Raw genomic sequence first — 20,590 nt, 5'->3', positions numbered from 1 at the left:
TAGCTATTACTATGCTTAAAAGCTATAAGCTTTAGCAAAACCTGGGTGACAAAGCCCAAACAATGGATCTTTTATAGTCATTTCAATAGACTTTCGCTGTTTTTTGTAGACTGTCAGAAACAGTGCTTTGCATGAGGGTCTTAGTGACAGTGTTTATTAACATGCTGCATTTACATGCTGCATGCAATTAAAATTTTGCGTGCAATTTATTGAGTTTTTTTTACAGCTGCAGTGCATTGTGCACCTCAAGCTTGACATTATATTCTTTTTTCAAGATGCAACCTCTTCACCAGGATGGAAGACCAGTGACTGACCAGACCTTTGTTCGATCTGGGCTGTTGGGGTTTGTGGGACCTGTAAGTATAATGAGTTCATTCTGTTCACAAACACATTGGTTGTCTTTACCGTTATAGTGTAACCCATCCTCATAGTGAAACTGCTTTGTCATGCTGTATTGCTGTTGTGTCATTTTATTGCGATAGCAATTACATGGGGATTTCTGCCGTCGGCGTCGCTGTCGCCGTGAGGTTCCGTACAAAGTCCAAAGGTCATAAAATCGTCGCCGCGCGCTCTATGTGGAAATGAATGTGCGCAGGGGACGTGCGCTATCATGGAGAACAAACGCACGGCGGAGAGCAAACGCGACTTCCGTTACGCGAAAGGCCGGGGGGCGGGGGGGGGGGGGGGGGGGTATGGGAGCGAAGAAGGGGGGTTGACACTGTGCTGCGGCACCAAATGCGTATCTTGCAACCGGGCGCAAGAAGCACTGGCGACACAATCTCCCATGCGAAAGGAGCAAAGCGGGAAGGCAGCGCGGAAGGGAAGAGGGGGGGGGGGGGGGGCGGCTTCTACTCTGCCAACAAATGCGTTCTTGTACTTTGCGTCGGTATGGACTGTCGGCGTTGTCGCGCGTACCGTATCTTGCAAGTGATCTCCACACTGCTCTGACCTTTGTATGCGCTGTGCATTCGCCGCTCAGTTTCCGTTGAAGCGATAGACCGCACGAACCTTCTCTGACCGCGGCGGCTGCGCTTCTTCACGCCAGCGTTATGACAGTGGTTGTCTGCGGTCATCAAGTGTGATCTATTCATGTTTGCTTGTGTGCGCTGACACCACGCTTGTTAATTCAGTTAGTAAGCGAATGTGTCAAGTTTATGCAGCTGATGAAACTACTATCCCTACTCCTTATAGCTCTCTACTAATTTGCTATTGCAATTGATGCTTCAACGTTCGGGCAAAACTGCGACATTTTTTTTTTTTGTAATGTATTACATTTGCTTCATGCAGCTGTGTGTCAGATTTCTGTGTGTGAATATTTGAGAGTGACATCTTTGGTTGGATATACAGTGTAGATTGCTTATAACGTAAGTCGCTGGAGGCATGAATATCCGCACTATAAGCGGTACCGCACGATAACCAAAGCAACAATTTTCAAGGCTCGCACATATGCAAAACATGTGCATCGAGCCGCCACGCGTATGCGACAGTCGAGGAATGTGGCTAAAACGTTTGCATTCAATTTACAGTCGAATCTCGTTAATTCAAAATATTCACGCGGCGGCGCCTGCGACCGGCATTGCTCCGGCACCGCCATAGAGTAAAAACTCGCCATAGAGTAAAAACTTAGGAGAGACTCCTCAATGTCGCGTGCGAACAAAACCAAAAAAAGAACGAAAAAAAAATGCGGCGGAAATTTCACCCTCTCTCAAATGGCAAGGTCGCCGGTTCTGCGTTGTGCCGGAAGATGCGTGTACGTGCCGACGTCTCAGCCACGCTACCGTAGCCACGCGTAGAAGATGGCAGTGAACCCTTCTTTCTCCTTTATGCTTCGTCTACTTTATAGTCGCGTGTTGACCTTGCACGCTGTGGCTACGGCGCAGAGGGAAGCAGGGGCGCTGTATCAGGCTAGCCAACGAAACTGCCCACGCCGACAAACGCCCGCTTCCCGATAACGGCAGAAAACGAACCTTCGGGGAGCTGGCGCCGGGCCGGCTGGAGCGGCGGCGCCTGCACGGTGGCGGGCGCGCATGGCGACAGTCGAAAGTGAGGGAGGGCGAGGGGAGCCACCAAAGCGGCGCAGTTGCCGAGGCGAAATCCGCTTCCCTACCGCCCTCCTCTATCACATTCCACGGTCTCCGCGTGCGCCCTTCGCCGTGCCGTGCCGGCGCCGCCTGCTCCCTGAAGTTTCGTTTACTGCCGTTATCGTGAAGCGAGCGTTGGCAGTTTCGTGGCCCTCTCTCACTATGTGTGCCGTGATATTTCACGACTCGCACTCAAGATTCTGGTTTCAGCCTCACTGGCTGTTCGTTCGCACCACGTGCCCTTCTCCTCCACTTCGTCTCTCTTTCTTCCTCAAGCACTCCTTGAGGCGCCCGTATGAGGGGAGCGTTCGCCGTCTCCGCTGACTTCCGTACTCCCAGGCAGCCGCCCGCACTGTAACCGGTATTTCGTTTCCCGCAACTGCACTATAAGCGATACGTGTGTACATGGAGTGCTATGGAAAAATTAACGGGAGTCTGAAAAGACCGCACTTTATCCGGTCCTGCACTATAAGCGGCTACATTATAAGTGGTCTATACTGTACTTAAGCCTCCTTGTATGACTCCAAACACAACTTAGAAAAAAAGCTAGTTTTTCATTTCACTTGTGGTACATATAGCAAAAATATACTTCAGTATCAAGCACTCACCTTAACAAATAAGCAGCAACTAGGTGTGCGACTGTTGTAGATGTGCCAACGTGGCACATCTACAATTAAAACCTGTCTGGCATGACACATGTAGTATCTGCAGTGCCTGCAGTGCCCTTCTTGTGTTAAGCATAGGTGCAAGTTTCACAGGTGGGTAAATAGGCAGTTTTGTCAGGGTACGTATCCCTGGGTAAAAAACCATTCCTTGCCCTTTGATGAAGAAGAAGATTGAAGAAGAAGGGCACTGCAAAAAAAGAAGACGACGACTGAAGGAAGAAATTTGCACCTTACACTAGTGTTGGTTATCTGTGCAGTGGTGTTTTGAAAACCATGCCGTGTGAAGATTGCCATTGACAATGTTTATTAAACTCATGACCTTTTCCTGGGGAGAATGGTTGTGTAAATTTGTGCTGATTTCTCGTACTGCCCTCTATGCTCACTGTCTGTGTGTGTGGTAGAAAATGACAAGTGCAGCAGCTGATGGTAATGGAAATTGTTCAAGATAGGCTATTGTAGTTATTGCAGGGAGTCTTGCAATGTCTTCTTAGCTTGGAATGGTACTTCAACCCTCTATGTTTGATTCTTGCGTTTCCCTTTTTCTCACAAATTTTTTGTGCACCTGAGACATGCTCATTTAAGACTTGACTATCATTACAGGTACCAAAAATGGAGTGCCAAGTTACTGTTGTCCCATGGTATATACTTAGTATGTACTGAGGGCTGTTTACAGAACATTTCAGAATCCCGAAGAGAATAAATTAAGAACATTAGGTCATGAAACAGTGAACGTAGATCCAAAGTGGAACTTGTAGCTAATGCAGTGCATTGTTGCTACAGTAGAACCCTGCTGTTACGTTCCTAAGTGCTGCAATTTCCTGGCTGTTACGTCGTTTTCGGCCGGTCCCGGCACAGCTCCCATAGAACCCAATGCATTGGTAACCCCGCTGTTACGTCGCAACTGTGGGACCGTTCCCACATCGTACGTTGCGAACTGCCACCCCGCGCCGGCCCAAGCGGCCATTTTGACTTTTCATGTCGCTTGGCTTGGTTGCTTTACGATGGCATTGGCCGCCCGAAGTGCCGGGGGCGACACCTATGACGTATTTTCAGTTTCCGCCGGCAAAAGTATGGCCCTTGAGATCTGTATTTGCTCTCTAAAGATGGTGTCTATGACACGTTGCGGCCCTAAAATTGGTTTTGGCTCATAGATCTTCTGTATAGAGTCCAAGGGGATAAAGCCGTCGCCGTGCGTCGTATGCTGTATGTGCGAGTGAAAGCGTGCGAGGAGAGCCGACGACCGCGTCTAAATCTCACGCGCGAAAGAAAGAAAAGCAGGGAGGAAGCGCACATTCTTCAGTTGCGCTCGGGGCACCGGCGAGGGAGCGAGGGGGGAGGGATAGCGGGCAGCGTTGTGCTCTGGCATTAACTGTGTACTGCGCGGCAGCGCGCGGTCACGTGGGCCGTATCTTGAAAGCGATTTACGTTGGGGGCAGAGTCTACGCAGTGTAGGTATAGCTTTGTGCATGCTGTGTGTTCTCAGTGCTCAGTTTGCGTTGAAGCGATAGACAACAGCACGAAGGTCACTTCGCTCGCTTCTGCAGCGGTGCTTAAATTCCTCACGCCAGCGTTTGACAGCGCGTGTCCGCGCTCATCGAGTGTGATGCGTTCATGTTTGCCTGTGGGCGCTGACACCATGCTTCTTAGTATAGTTAATAAGTGAATGTTTACAAGTTTATACGGACAATAAAACTACTAATCTTACTTTGTATAGCTGTCTACTAATTTGCTATCGCAATAGATACTTCGGCTGTCGTGCGAAACTACACCTTTTTTTCACACATAAGAATTAAAATAATATTGTGTGTAGTTCAACACTACTCCCATTTCTCAATTTTTCCTGTTTCCCAGCTCTTTTGTTTCCCGGCTCTTATGTTTTTAGATGCGAAGCATCTTATGGCGGGGTCTTTGTCCGTCCCTACCGCGGCGTCCCACACCCCCACAGCGCATGCGCGTCCCCTTCCCCTCTCTCTCCTCTCCTATGCTCCCCCCTTTCTCTCCTCTAGGAATCCTCTACGGAGTGGCGCCCGCGTCCCACACCCCCACAGCGCATGCGCGTCCCCTCTCCCTCTCTCACCTCACCTACGCTCCCCCCCTTTCTCTCCTCTAGGAATCCGGAGCGGCGCGCACGATAGGTGGTTCAACAGCTGCATACTCAGCTAGGGGCACCACGGTAGTTCCGCGATATGAAAATGACGGAGCACGCGCGCCTCATTCTCTCTCCTGTGCAGTGCTGCGATGAGCACTCAGGCCGCTGCCGCGAAACCATCTCCCGCTCAAGCTAACCATCTCCCCACTGCTTTGCATCCACACATGGTTCCCTTTAGCAGGAGATGGAGTAATTTTTTTTTTTTTTACGGTCACGTTAAAAAGCATTTATACCGCATTTTCATGCAGTCACAGACCCAATTTCCAGATGTTTCCTTCTCCAAAAAAGCTACCTTTCTGAAATCAGACTCCATTTCCTTTCTTTTACACCTGCAATTTAGTATGCAAACAGCCTAGAAAAAGAGGGAAGAGAAGAAATAAAACATTATGGGTCAAGAAAATTATGGGAGCTTGTTCCTTGAAAAAAAATATGACCATGTGCCAACCCTAACAAAAAGCTTGGCAGCAGGCAATTCAGAAAACTGTGATTGCACTAAATAGTAGCATGGAGTGTTGGATGTACCTAACAACCAAGATGAGTTTCATTGACAGTGAGGTCATTGAAGTAATGACAGCAGTTATTTCTGTGCCATAGTAACAGGCAGTGGAAAATGTTCAGTACAACTGTTTGTTCTCAGTCCTTATCAAATGTTGATGACATCTTTCTAAGCATATTCTCAGTGTGTAATTGTACCTTGCACCTTGTATTTTCAGGGTGGCTTAGTATTTGTTTGCGGCACCAGGGATGGCCTGATGCAAGTCAGCTCACGCAAACACAACACAGACGACCTCATTGCTACCGTTCTGGCTGTGGAGCCAATGAAGTTCATCTACAGGGGAAGGTGTGTTTTCTTAGCTTTGTTTATTTCTGCACCAAAGTCACTTTGGTGTCAGGCTTCCAAGCTAAAGCACTTTTAACTAGGCATGTACGAATACTAATTTTTAAAACCCGATCAAATATGCAAGTCTTATAGTTATAGTTCTAAATTAAATGCAGCTACTTTTAGAACGCTTTTCTAATAGTTTTTAATAGTAGACTTGCTCACTTTGGGTTTTCAGACAGTGGCCTGGAAGTATATCTTGTCAAAGAAAATGCATGATAAAAGGACAGTGCAGCAAAATGCCACATCAATTTATAGTGGCAAAGTGTTCTTTCAAAACGTCATTTGCATTTTCTTGGTAGATCCATGGCAAACACAGCTTGGTATAACCACCCAGTCAGAAGAAACAATTGTGGAATAAGTTGGCACAAATTAAGCATAGAATAAATACCATATTCACATGAATACATTACAGATAGAGCATGATACGCTGGCAAAACTTTGCCCAGTTTTCCACGGGCGAGGTGCACAACACCAGGCGCTCTGGGGGCGGAAGTCCTTTCATTGGCTCTCACTGGAAATGTACTGGCTTAACTTCTGACATCATGTATTGAGACATGCACTGCACAGGATTGACACGAAAAAAAAGTGGCGTTTATTCTGCGCACCTCCCATATACCCATGCCTGGTTTCCAACCCGCATGACATGGTTGCCAGGCACAATACATGTTCTGCCGACACTGTACAGTTCAGGAAAGCACTACCCATTTTTTTTCCCTTTTCACCCTCCAGTACTCTGCTAAGCTGTGCAAAAGAGCAAGATTGTTGATGTTGTAGGGTGAATACAGACCTTCAATGTTGCATCACAGATTATATTCGTGGTCTCAGTTTATTTATTTATTTATTTCAGAACCCTCAAGCGCTGAGGGTAGTGGGCTTAAAGGGGCCCTGAACCACCCCTCAGGCTTGGTGAAATAACATAGTCTGCGGGTAGCATACGCTGCTGTGAAAATCTCAGCCAAGTTTTGCTGTCGTACGCGGCGCATGGAGCTCGCAAGCGGAGTGCGAAGTCACGCTCTCGTTCCAACAGAGGCCATGATCCTCACTCTCTTCTGTGTGCTTTATTATGTAGTAAAGCACACTCCAATACGCGGCTGCTATTGTTAGCTGCAGTCGGTTACACCGCGGCCGCCGTGGGGTGCCGCCACGAGTCTACTGGCTAAGCGCACTGCGGCTCGCCGAGGACAACCACGTTTGGCTTACGTTTAGCGCGTCGTAGGCACCAAAATCTGAAGTCGTGGCATCTACGTTATTGAAATTTGAACTGCGCGCCACGACGACGTTTCGAAGGAGGAGCGTTCTGGCCCTGCCCCACTCTGCCGTAGCCTTCGCAGTGCAAGGCATGCAAGAAGGAAGGGGGATCACAGCGGAGGCAGTGTTTGATGGCCAATAACTCCGCTTCTGCTGAACGCATTGAAGTACTTTTTGCGGCAAAGTATTTTTGGAATAGCCTATTTCACCTCAAATGTCTTTCTCCACTTCGATAAAAAGTGGTTCAGGCACCCTTTAATGCAAAAATAAATAAGTGAAACAAAAATATAGCAAAGTAGAATACAATAACAGCTTATACAATGATAAATGCCTTTGTTGTAAAAGAAACACGGTCAAAATGGCAAGTGTATACGACAGCATCACATACAGTATTCACTGTGAAGAAATGGAAATGTTGACTGGCAAAAAAGAGTGGTCTGTTGTCGATACATTGCCAGTGGGAACTAGTCTGTGGCATAAATGAATAAAAATCAGTTTTTTACGTGTGTGATAAAGAGGGGTGCTGCTTTGTACTGGTGGTCAGTTCGAATGGACTTATGGATAGGTGAGCTCACTGCACAAGGAATGCTGGCAATCGATTTTGTGGAAAAGGCAAAGGCAGAAATTTTCATATGTAAATACTAAGGTGGCATGGACAAAGTGGATGTTCTTGCAAATACAGCACCACGTTGAGCTCCCAGTGGTATGTGAGGTGGAGGTTCAGCGTGACTTGTTACCAATTGAAGCTGGAGCTTGGGCAGAATCATACTGACAAGGTTCTACTTTAATGAATCAGTTCAGAAAGGCACTTCAAGCAGGACATTTTATTTATTAGTGCTTTATTATGAAAAGCATGAGTGCTCATAAAAGTAACTTGCTTTCTTTCAGGATTGCTGTGTTCTCAATCAAAGTACTCCGGGATGAGCGCATCTGTGTTGTTGCTGAACAGCGGCCAGACTGCACTGAGGAGGAGGTGAGTGCATCAGACATAATGAAGGTCACTTCAACTGGGAAATGTTTTAGACAACTTACGGCCTGAATTTTAAAAATGAGAATTTGGAGTGGCGTTTGCCAAATGATGAAACTTATTTTGTCTCACATTGTCTGGAATGTCCACTGCATGCTCCCGGGAATCTTGGCAGTTATTCAGCAGAGGCATGTAAAGAAAGTATCGTATTTACACGTACATAATGCTACAAATATAACGCGAGGAGGGGGGACATTCTGTCTCTAAGAAAAAGAAAAACGTGTACATATTACGATTATAGTGCGAAGTTATGCCTTAAGGAAACAGGAAACGAAGCCTAAAGGGGGATAAGCCATTGTTACTGCGATCTGCCGTCTCAAAATACAGTGAAAGGACTAGTGCATGCACAATTTACTCTTTGTCACTGCTGACGTCTTTGTCACTGTCAGCGAGAACGGCATCGTCCTCTATACTACTAAGGTTATTGGACAGGTCACATGTCAGAGGTGTCCGCGGCACAATCGAACACGGTGAACTCGTCTTAAATTTTGTGTTTGCGAACAAGGTTTCGTGCGCAGATGCGATCGCGGTGGCCTCTAGTGGTTTAACTAATTGCAGTTTGAAGCTTAAAAAAACGTTATATTCATCTCATGAACCCGAATATAACACGAGGCGTGTTCTGAGGCTGGACATTTGAAGAAAAAAGACGCACATTACATTCATGCAAATACGGTATGCCTTTTATTTAATGAAGGATACATACAAGCAGTTTTGTGGCCTTGGTGTTGGTAACGATGATGAAAGTTTTGTTTTGTTAAGCAGAGGGAGCCTGCTCTTGCTCTATTATCATCTGTTTGAATGTGCCTGCTGTCATTTCCACTGGCTCACAGAATGGTGGGCGTGTATAGCTTTTTATTACAAAAATGTTGCTTTCATCATCATGTGGCTGTTTGCTAATTGGCTGTCTGAGCACAGCCACAGGCTCAGGCTCAATGGCTGTCTAAGCTCAGCCATGCTTATTATCAATCTTATTGCTGCAATGTGTTAGTCTTGATGTAGTGCCTTGTTTACAAGCTATAAAATGTGTGAATAGGCAATGTATGTTTTAGCACATGTGAACTTCTGAAGGCATTGCATACGAATTGTTAATGAAAATGAAAGAAAAGTGTCTTATTCTTTTTCAGAGCTTTCAGTGGATGAGCAGAGTCCTTCAGGCTGTGGACAGTATTCACCAGGTTGGAATCTACTGTCTGGCTTTAGTGCCACCAAACTACCTACCAAAGGTAATTTTCCTTTTTGCTTCAGTGCAGTATACAAGCAGGCTTATCCTTAGAAGTGTTCGTACATTTAAAAGAAGGTACTATAGTATTTCAAAATGGTGTATCATATTGAACGAGGTCAGCATAGTGTTAATCAGCAACATGCTTTCTGCCATACGTGTGTTAAGCTGTGTGCAAAGGGTTTTCAAGCTGATGCGAACATGTCTATGAAATGCAAGAGTAGCTGTGCACATTACAGTGCTACGCACGGAGTTTTATATCTGCATTATGTGCATGAATCCCTCTTAATTGATGAATTAACCTGGAATAGTTCCCCCACCTCTGATTTCCCAAAGCCTCACAGTTGTGGACAGTTGTATGCACCTGGTTCTTTAGCAACAGCCTGCCTTACTTAGGAGAGTGCATTGCTTTTGTCTTTATGTGAGTGCCTGCAACACATGATCAGCATTGTGTGATTCTTCTATATTGAGTTTGTATAAGCTCATATTGCTGTACAGGCATTTATGTTGGTCACAGCTTTCCTTTTGAAGGCTATTGGTGAGCACTGTGAGCATCAGCCTTTGATTATTGGGACAAGACGAAGGAATTAGGAGGAGGGGGGGTGGGAAGGAGAAAAACAAACAAATACAATATAGACCACTTATAACGTAACTGCTTATAGTGCAGGACCGGATATAGTGCGGTCTTTTCAGACTCCCGTTAATTTTCCCATAGTACTCCATGTATACACGTATCGCTTATAGTGCAGTTGCGGAAAACGAAATACCGGTTACAGTGCGGCTGCCTGGGAGTACGGAAGTCAGCGGAGAGGGCGAACGCTCCCTTCAAACGGGCGCCCCAAGGAGTGCTCGAGGAAGAAAGACAGACGAAGTGGAGGAGAAGGGCACATGGTGCGAACGAACAGCCAGTGAGGCTGAAACCAGAATCTTGAGTGCGAGTCGTGAAATATCACGGCGCGCATAGCGAGCGAGGGCCGCGAAACTGCCAACGCCGGCCAACGCTCGCTTCACGATAACGGCAGTAAACGAAACTTCAGGGAGCGGGCGGCGCCGGCACATCACGGCGAAGGAGGCATGCGGAGACCGTGGAATGTGAGGGAGGAGGGCGGCAGGGAAGCGGATTTCGCCTCGGCAACTCCGCCGCTTCGGTGGCTCCTCTCGCCCTCCCTCGTAGCTCTCTCACTTTCGACTGTCACCGTGCGCGCTCGCCGCCTGTGCAGGCGCCGCCGCTCCAGTCGGCCCGGCGCCAGCTCCCCGAAGTTTCGTTTTCTGCCGTTAGCGGGAAGGGGAGTTTGCCGGCGTGGACGGTTTCGTTGGCCGGCCTGGGACAGCACCACTGCTTCCCTCTGCGCCGTAGCCACAGCGTGCAAGGTCAACACGTGACTAGAAAGTAGAGGAAACATAAAGGAGAAAGAAGGGTTCATACACGTGGCTACGGTAGCGTGGCTGAGACGTCCGCACGTACACGCATGTTCCGGCGCAATGCAGAATCGGCGACCTTGCCATTTGAGAGAGGGTGAAATTTCCGCCTCATTGTTTTTTTTTTTGTTTTTTTTCGTTCGCGCGCGACGGGAGGGGTCTCCCCTAAGCTTTTACTCTGTGGCGGTGCCGGAGCAATGCCGGTCGGAGGCGCCGCCGCGTGATTTGGTTCGAATTAACGAGATTCGGTTGTACATTGAATGCAAACGTTCTAGCCGCATTCCTCGACTGTCGCATACGCGTGGCGGCTCGGTGCACATGTTTTGCATATGTGCGGGCCTTGAAAATTGTTGCTTTGGTTATAGTGCGGTACCGCTTTTAGTGCGTATATTCGCGACTCCCGTGACTTACGTTATAAGCGGTCTACACTGTACAATAAAGTGTGGGGGTAAGTGTACTCGACTGTTATTGCGGTGCAGGCATGGGAACTTAGGTGTTTGCTGTGCAGCAAGAGACCGTTGATAAAGATGCCATATCACTATAGACAAAGCAAGCCATGGTAATGCTACTAGACCACATGAAACATTTTTGGCATGTGAAAAACAAGTTGTATGCCCTAGTGGGCAGTGGGTACTGGTATGGCCCTTCCTAACAACTATACACTGACAGTGGTCCCTTCCTTCTTCTGCTTTTTAGGCACAATTTATCATAAAATTGTTTACATCTCACCAGAGTAACTATCTTTTTATTAAGAAGCAGTAGCTTAATGTGCTCGATAGGATACTGGCTCATTCGTTACATTATTCATTTTACTGTGAATAGCATTCTTGGCATTGTCATGCCAGTTTTCTTTCTGGCTATCTAACGTTTTTCATGGGCCAATCCCGAAAGTAATGCCGTCTTAAAATGTGGGCCTAACCTTGTTCACGGCACCCTTCAATGAAAGAAAAAAGAAATCCTTTAATATTTCTTTGAATTCATTTTCATCTCAAAAGAATGCTATTCGCATGCTTGGATAGTCATCATAGATGAACTGAAACAGGTGCCAGCTTATAAATCATTGAAAGGCAAGGTAGCAGCCTCATATGGTTAGGTTTGAACTTACACATCTTGCTACCAGTAACAGTTTGGCATGAACCTTTGTAACAAAAGCACTTTTGTGAACAGATATGAAAAGAATCTTTAATCTGTGTCTAACACTAATGCGACTTCTCAAGCACACTTTGAGAAATCAGCATATCTTGAGAAATCAGCCCTGAATTGCAAGCTGCTTCTAATGAAGTAGCTTCTACACTTGATGCGGCAATTTGTGTGGTTAGCTTTGGTTTCATCCACACTGGTTGTGCTTCTCTGTTTGTTGGTGTTGAATGGACTTGTGTTCACAAAAATACTTCAGCATACACACCCTCTCTTCTGTTTCACTCATTGCACCCTATTTAAGAAATGAACAGTCCGAGAAACAAATTTAGGAGAAAAGAAAGGAAAGTACAGTTGAACGCACTTATGACAATACCGTTTTTGACAATAGATCGGTTATAGCAATGAGAAGCTGCTGCACCGTCAACTTTTGTATGTTTTCTATGGTGAAATAGCCCGCTTACTACAATGCCCCCATGCCGCATTATCGATTATAACAATGAAATCTGCCTGCTGGGTGTCCGTGCCGAAAGTTAATGGAATGCGAAATCTTTGAAAAGAAAGACAAATTCAAGCTGCTGAACCCTCGCCCGCCATGCGCACGTACAATAGAACCTATTTTCCTGCCTCCTCCGCATCGGCCGCCTTGCGCCTCTCCTTTAACCCTTCTACCCCTCCGAACATGAGTGGGCTGCTCCCATAGCTCTATGCCGCGCCACCCTCTGAAACATGAATGGGCCGCGGCAACTGCTCTGACAGCGCTGCTCCCAGGTTGCTCACTGGCCCCTCATTCTGTGCAGTTCTGCCAAAGGATTAAGCCGCTCATGCTTGTCTTTGTTGGTTGTGTCGAAGTCGTTCCTGGCCACATGGTTTCTCCGACTCGTTTCACTCGCCGCCGAAACGGGAGATGGCTGATCCGCCCGCTGATCATCGGCAATTCACAACGTTGCCGGTGAAAAGAAAGCAGACTGCTATAGATTTGGAAACGAAGTGCAGCATCGTCAAGGACTGCAAGGACGGTAAAGAAGTGTGTGACTTGATGATGAAGTGCGGACTGTCTCAACTGACAGTGTCGACAATCATCTGCTCGGCAGAGAAGTTCGACGAAGAAAACTACTCGGTAGACAACGGGTGCAAACGCGTTCCTACAAGGTGCCTATAAGGAGGTGGAAGAGGCCCTCTACAAATGGTTTCTCGGTGCCCGTGCCATGAACTTGCCTATCACCGGGCCAATTCTGGCCACAAAAGTGAAGCAATTTGCCCTACTCATCAACAATTTGGACTTCCAGCGAGGTGGCTGGCTGGGTACAGTGCTTCAAAGAGAGGCACGGCATTGTTTACAAAACCATCACGGGCGAGGGAGCTTCACTTGACGTGGAGGCGAAGCAGAAGTGGGTGGAGGAAATGCTGCCCTGCATCTGTCAACTACGTTGACACCGACGTATATAATGGCGACGAAACAGAACTGTTCTTCCAGATGTTACCATCCAAGACGCATGCAATCAAAGGAGACACGTGTAAGGATGGCAAAAACAGCAAGCTGTGTCTTACTGTGTTTTTGTGCGCCAACACGGACTCAGGAGCAACAAGTGCCACACAACGTGCAGCCCCGGTGTTTATGACTGGGTTAATCCCGACGGTTCATTAAAGTATTTCTAAATTAATTGTTACGTCTTTGTGTTTGTAAATGAGGTTACGCACACATTTGGCTGCGACGGAGAGAACGACGTCGCTGACGGTATGCCCGCAGTCCGCCATTGTAGCTTGCGTTCGATGTCTCAAGTTTTTTCGGCAGGCGTGGTTAACAGTGTTTGCCCACCATTGCCGCTTGCAATTATTCGAAATTAAATTGCTTCAAAATTAAATCTGTCTGTTACGTAAGACAATGAGTAACTCATACCCGCTTAAGCAATGGCTCATACACCCGTAAGCGAGGCCTCCCCATTACGACGACAGAAGAGAAGTGAAATTCTACGCTGGAATGATGAGTGGCAATGGAGCCAGCTGTGGAAGAAGACAACGACGATGAACGTGGGAGCAGTGGCATGAGCTCGTGCTGAGCACAAGCACGAGCACAACCTGAGGGATGCCAACGAGCCAGCTGCAGAAGACAACGACGCTCGAGCCAAAGCTGATGATGATAGTTTTCTGTACACAGGCGACGAACAGATGCTTTTTTATTTCGCCTAGCCATATAAAGCTTTGCTTTAAGTATCCCCGCTGTTTCTGTGGTTCTGCCAGGTACCGGTATGCTACCTTCAGAACCACAAGGCATGGATTATGCGAGAACGTTTTCGTAAGTGGCTCTTGGAGTTTGATCAATGTATCAAGTGATTTAAGAGGAAGGTGGTGCTCATCCTAGATAATTGTACTAGTGCCCACCACTCCATGCCCAAGCTCTCGAGTGTGGAAGCTTTTTTCCTGCCACCAAACAAGGCGGCGGGCTTGCAGCCCACAGACTCCGATGTGATCGCCAATTTAAGGTGATGTATCGTCGCCGCCTCCTGAACAACACGTTAGTCTTGTTGATGGACATGGCCATGCGGGCAAGCAGGGAGCAACCAGACTTGAGGATCAGTCTATTGATAGCCGAGCAGTTTATCTTTGGTGCGTGGTCCGAAGTAAGTGCTTGCGGAACTGCTTTAGGAACGCGTGCTTTGTCCGAGGCAGCAATGACTTATACAAAGCCTGCGAAGCTCCCACCGACGAAGTGATGCCTGAAATTTGGTCTGCGGTCGACGAGGATTCTTCAGGTCTCGAAGAGTTTCTACATGCAGACAATGCATTATAAATATCAGAACTTCTAATCGATGAGGCGATCGTCGTGAACATGCTTGCAAAGGATAGCGACGGCGACAGTGACGGCGACAATGGCGGCTATGACACGGTAGGGCAGGCTGCCTCAGCGTTGTCCTTGGAGGAGGCCTTGCGGATGATTCATTCCCTCCGGGGCTTCGTTTTTGGGAGGGACCTTCCACTGCACCACGTGGAGCACCTGGATGCCTTGAAGGATGTCTGCAAGCTTCATGCAAAGCAAGCAAAGCTGACGGATCGGGTGTTTTCTCGTGAAAGCCAGTGAAAGAAGTACATGGCGAGATGATTGTGGTGATCTTGCTCCAGCGTTGGTTCTGGGTTTCTCAAGCTGGAGAGGCTGTCGCGGAAGCCTTCTGGCATTTTTTAAAAGGCCCCTTTTGAGGCCACCAAAGCGATGCCTCAGCAGAACTCGCATGTCACTTGCCACCCGTGACCCCTCTTTGCAGTTGTTATAGCAGTGCCATTCTTGAACGCCGACAGCCACGGTTTGTTACACGCAATAGGAGCGCACAGGAAGCAGAGTTAATCGGTTAAACGAGTCTACACCATCGGCAGCCGGATGGAGGAAGGTGGTGGGGAGGGGCACTGGCCTACCCGCCATGTTTTCTCACAACAGCTCTGCCATCCCCGTATTTTGTTTTTTTCATGAAACCCGGTTATAAAAAATATTGGTTATAACAATGGAATTTTCGTGGCAGTTGAATATTGTTATAAGTGGGTTCAACTGTAATTTTATTGTGTTTTATCTGCCAGCAGGCAGAAAGCTTGTTAAATGCACTTTTGCTTGGCCTTTGCAAACAAGTACAATAATATCTACTCGAACTTGATTGTTTATTCAACTATGCATTTTTTGTTCACATAACATGCAATTCAAGGCTCCTCATGATGGAGAAATGGGTGGTGTTCTTGCAAACTGTGCATTTCCAATAGTAAACAGCTTTATTTGTGTGACATGAGTGATTTACATTCCTTTCTGTGAGCACATAAACTTGCCACTAATTTTTAATCACTGACCAACTATTAACTGCTGGCCAATAAAAGCAGCTTTGGCAACTTGTGTTCCCATATTTGGAAACCTTTTGACTCATATAGCTTAACTGTGATGTCTGGAAGACCTCTGTTCGATGAAAACTTACCTGCACAGTTTCCTGTTAGTTCTTGCAAAGTTGCTGCATTCTTAAGCCTGGTAACTAAATGAACTGCACTTGAACCTTGTTATAACAAAGCTGAAGGGGAAGCCAAAATTAGTTTGGTATATCGAAAACTTCATTATACCGAGTATAGCCCTTTACTGCAGTATATGTCCAATAGTATGAACTTTGAACATGCAAAGAAGACTGCGGCTCTGTGGCCTGCCAAACTACTACGCGGCCGTGTATGCAATGAAAATTCAATAAAACAACAACAAAAGACTATCCGGCGTATGCGACACGGGACATTTTAGCACCTGACGTGACAGTCATTACGATAGCGCCCTTATGTTCCAATGTGATGGTCTTTCACTTCCGCTTTCCACTTAGCTCGCTCATATTGTTGAGAAACTGGCGTAACAGTGATGCAGTTGCAGGGAACATCTAGTACGCTGTGATGCAAAGGAAGTCTGTCGTGCTCAAGTAGCACGTGGCACACAACAAGGTGCACCGACTATGTATGCAGCTGGGGCGGTATTCCCGGGCGACCTCCATGAATTTCGGAGATACGTAGTTTCACTTTCTCAAGATTTCACAAACCTGTCGAACTATACAGCCGACAGAAGTTGGCACAGCACCAGAAAGGCGGACGCATACGCCGGCACATTCAGCCATTGAAAGTGAAACTATCTGATCCACCGCTTTATTGTGGCCCCGCGGCTGCGCTGCGTGAACGCGCCAGCTTGGCTTGGCCGGCTTGTGCCTATTTCGCGCAATCTTGGAGATCCTGCCTAGCTGCATCAGCACAGCGTGGTGCACCGCAGTGAGAGAGAGAAGTGGAGACACTGGATTTTAGCACGCCCCGCATGAGCATCATCAATATGTGGCACGGCGCAGCTAGGTGGGGCCTTTTAGGTGGCGATCTCGGAGATTGCCACCTAGCTTCGCCAGCGACATGCAGCAGAGAGAGAGAGATACGATAAGCAAGAAGTGCTGCTTGTGCGCGGCCGCCATGCACGGCGGTGACCGCGCACCGAACACGGGGGGCACTGGTGGTGTATTTGAGGCTGGAATTTGGAACTGCCATGCCGAACAAATGCGGAACCCGGCCGAAAGCGATATGCTCGGTGCGCAGCGGTCAGTATTTTTCGTTTCAGAGATGAATCTAGTTTGTTATATCCATTGGCAGAACAATTTTACTTCGTTAAAACGAGGTTTTAAATACATAGATCTCTATGGGAATTTCAAGTGGAATTACATTTACTTTGTTATATCCATTCTTTTGTTATATCCCGTTTCCTTATGGCGATATTCAAGTGTAAATGTCACTTGGAAAGCTGAAAAGGTTGCCATGCTCAAGGAGTTTGGCTGTTTCTACCGGTCATGCGTGGAAAAAAAAGAAACTGTGCTAGGCATCCGTATTTGGGTCACTGTTATATACCCCAAGCAACCACGGATATCCATCGGATGTCCTGTGGATATCCCTTTTTGATATAACAGACCTCCAGTGGACGTCCGCAAATCTCCAACAGACATCCATCGAACGTCCAGTGGATATCCAAAAAAACAAATTTGTACATCCATCGGACAATCAAAATGGGATCCTGTGGCTGACGTATTTCGGACGATATATGTGTGTCGTGTATATATGTATGTCTGTGTGTGTGTGTGTGTGTGTGTGTGCGCGCGCGCACGCACACACACAAACACACCTTGAAGCAGCAATAGTGGAATGCATTCAAGCACCCAACCAATGTTATACAGTTAAACCTGCTTCATATATCGATTATATCGATATATCGAACCTCCATATATCGATTTCCTGGATATAACAAAGTTTTTCTATTCCCCGCCGTTACTCCATAGAAGCACATGTATTTGAGACCTCTACGTAACGAAGTGGCAGCAGGAGACCCCCTCGAAATAACGAATTTTCCCCGCCGACAACCTAGAGATTTCACCTCAAATTTTGTCATTTTTGCGCGAGCAGCAACCGGAAGCACCTTCTCCGCCGCTACGGAATGCAAAGCGAGCGCACGTGCGAGCGTGTGCGAGGCCCCTCGACCCGGCGATCTAGCCGCCGCGGGCATGACCTTTCCCCCTCCCTTCATTCAAATCTGATCCTACCGCTTGCTGCAGCTGGCCTAGCCCGCCAAGCCGGCACTCTCCTTTTCCAGTTGATGTTGTGCCGACGCGCTGGCAGACGCTGTGACACATCAAACTCGATGAACGCGGACACGCGCTGTCAAACGCTGGCGGCGTGTGGAAGCGCCACTGCAGGAGCGAGCGAAGTGACCTTCGTGCAGTTGTCTATCGCTTCAACGCAAACTGGGTGCCGAGAACACACATCACGCACAAAGCTATGAGCCGCTGACACACCTACACTGCCTAGACTCTGCCCCAACGCAGATCGCTTTCAAGATACGGCCCGCGCGACCGCTCCCACCGTGCAGTAAGCAGTTGATGCCAGAGTACAGTACAACGCCTCCCGCTATCTTTCCCCCCTCGCTCCCTCGCCGGTGCCTCGAGCGCAACGGAAGAAGGCGCGCTGCCTCCCAGCTTTTCTTTCTTGCGCGCGCGAGATTTAGACGCGGTCGTCGGCTCCCCTCGCACGTTTTCACTCGCACATACAGCATACGGCGCGCGGCGACTGTGTTATCGCCCTTGGACTTTATGTGGAACATCTATGAGCCAAAACCAATTTTAGGGCCACAACGCATCACAGACACCATCTTTAGATAGCAAATACGGATCTCAAGGGCCATATTTTGCTGGCGGAAACCGAAAATACGTCATAGTTGTTGCCCCCGGCACTTTGGCCGGCCAATGCCATTGTCAAGCCACCAAGCTAAGCGACATGAAAAGTCAAAATGGCCGCTCGGGCCGGCTCGGGCTGGCAGTTCGCAATGTATGATGCGGGAACAGTCCCACAGTTGCGACGCAACAGCGGGGTTACCAATGCATTGGGTTCTATGGGAGCTATGCCGGGACCGGCCGAAAACGACGTAACAGCCGGGAAAACGCAGCACCCGGGAACGTAACAGCGGGGTTCTACTGTAACACTATACGACACTACGACGTCATCGTGACGCTCGCTCTTCGTTTCCGATGCCTCGCACTTGTGCGAAACGACACGCGTCCACGCATCCAGTACCGGGTGTGACATTCCAAGGATGAGTGCTTTGACGAAAACGGAAAACGGGTGCGCTTTACAATCAAGGGCGCGTTAGAATCGAGTAAATACGGTAAGCGTTTCTTTTTCGAATTTTCGTGCCGAACCTGCATATAACGAAATCCTCTTTTTAACGAAGTTTTGCGGGATTTTGTCAATTTCGTTATATCCAGGTTCAACTGTATAACAACCGATCAGGTGCTTCAATGCATTCCACTGTCGCCGCTATGCTGCAAATAAACAAAAAAAAAATGCGCCCACACCAGCTTCAAAATACAAATCATTTACTGCCACCTTATGTTAAAAAGGTCCACAAAGCACACATGAATACTGCTCATAGCATAAATATGCGTGCTGATATAAAAGAAATTTGCAGACCTCGATATCATGACTGAAGTTAGAACAGCCGTGAAGACATAAAAAACAAAAATAGAAACTCCTTTCAACATGTTAAACAGTCTAACAAATGTGGAAAGACAACTAAATGAAGTCTCATGTGATTATCATACTTATTTTACTTTTTCGTACTGTCAAACCCTAGGAGGATTCATTATAGATACATGATTTAGAATAAATTAGAAAACTCACAAGCAAGAATAAACGTGTGGCAGAAACCACAAAGAGACAGCACAATGTGTAGTGGAAGTGTAAGCATCAAGGCTTACCTAATTCAGTAAAGTATGAGAATAGGCTAGACAAGGGATGGCAAAAAAGGTGGGACGAAGACAAACACTGTCTTCGTCCCAGCTTCTTTGTTGTCCTTTGTCTCATTTTGCGCTGATTAAGGAGGATTACTTAATACAGACATAAACAAGTCTACACAGAATAATGTAATATATCATTCAAACACAGTTATGTACAACATGTCAGAAATAGAACGAATTTTCAAAGATATGAAAAACATAAACAGTGGCACACCTGCAAACTCATAAAGATGGGATGTTTCAACACAGAAAGCCCTGTCACTTCGGCTAGTTCGAGTAATTTATGTATTGTTACCCAATAATTAAAATTTATTATTTGCATACAAGGAGCATTCTTTTTTTTTTTTTTTCACTCAGCAGCTTGGAAAGAAAAACATTACGTGCATGACACTTGGAACTGCGAACGTTTCGTGCTTTGGCTACAAGAACAATATTTCGGGAGAGCCATTATACATACCCATAATTAGATGCGGAAATGTCCACCACAAATGAATTTTATATTAGGATAGCCAGTACTTGCACTTAGCAACAGCAGAATAGTAAATGATTTTGACCTCTTTAAGCATAAATACATTTAATTTAATGCTATAAGGATCTTTAATACCTGCTGTGCTAGTGAGTGGCTACAGCATATTGCTGCCGGGCCCGAGGTCGGGGTTCGCGTCATGCTACAATCTGCACTAAATTCTGATGCTGCCTCTGTATACAACAGCAAACATTGCAAGGCACACAAACATTCGCACTGAATAGGACAACAACACATGTTAACGCATGTATGCGATGTACATATACATGCACCGCTGCACCATTCTGGATTTGCGATTTTTCCGGCTATTGACTGCTAGCTGCCGGCGCGAGATCCGAGATCCAAAGTCTTTTGCGTGTATGGCTTTCCCCTCACTTTAGGGCTTGATGGCACCTGTGAACAAAACACGTACAGAT

At 47.0% G+C, this 20,590-nt stretch overlaps 1 protein-coding gene across 9 annotated transcripts in view; it reads left to right on the top strand.

Moving 5' to 3' along the window:
- Positions 1-20,590, top strand: part of LOC119457011 (disco-interacting protein 2-like) — a 272,844-nt gene that overhangs the window by 202,122 nt on the left and 50,132 nt on the right. For all 9 annotated transcript variants that reach the window (XM_049665093.1, XM_049665092.1, XM_037718858.2 and 6 more), the window contains 4 exons: positions 276-356; positions 5,609-5,736; positions 7,915-7,999; positions 9,178-9,276. In XM_049665093.1, coding sequence (XP_049521050.1) covers positions 276-356; positions 5,609-5,736; positions 7,915-7,999; positions 9,178-9,276 — 393 coding nt within the window. The remainder of the gene's footprint in view (positions 1-275; positions 357-5,608; positions 5,737-7,914; positions 8,000-9,177; positions 9,277-20,590) is intronic.

This window comes from Dermacentor silvarum, chromosome 1 (genome assembly GCF_013339745.2).
Source record: "Dermacentor silvarum isolate Dsil-2018 chromosome 1, BIME_Dsil_1.4, whole genome shotgun sequence".
Lineage (NCBI taxonomy): Eukaryota > Metazoa > Arthropoda > Arachnida > Ixodida > Ixodidae > Dermacentor > Dermacentor silvarum.
The sequence above is the reverse complement of the archived record's forward strand: the minus strand, read 5'-3'. Positions and strand labels throughout refer to the sequence as shown.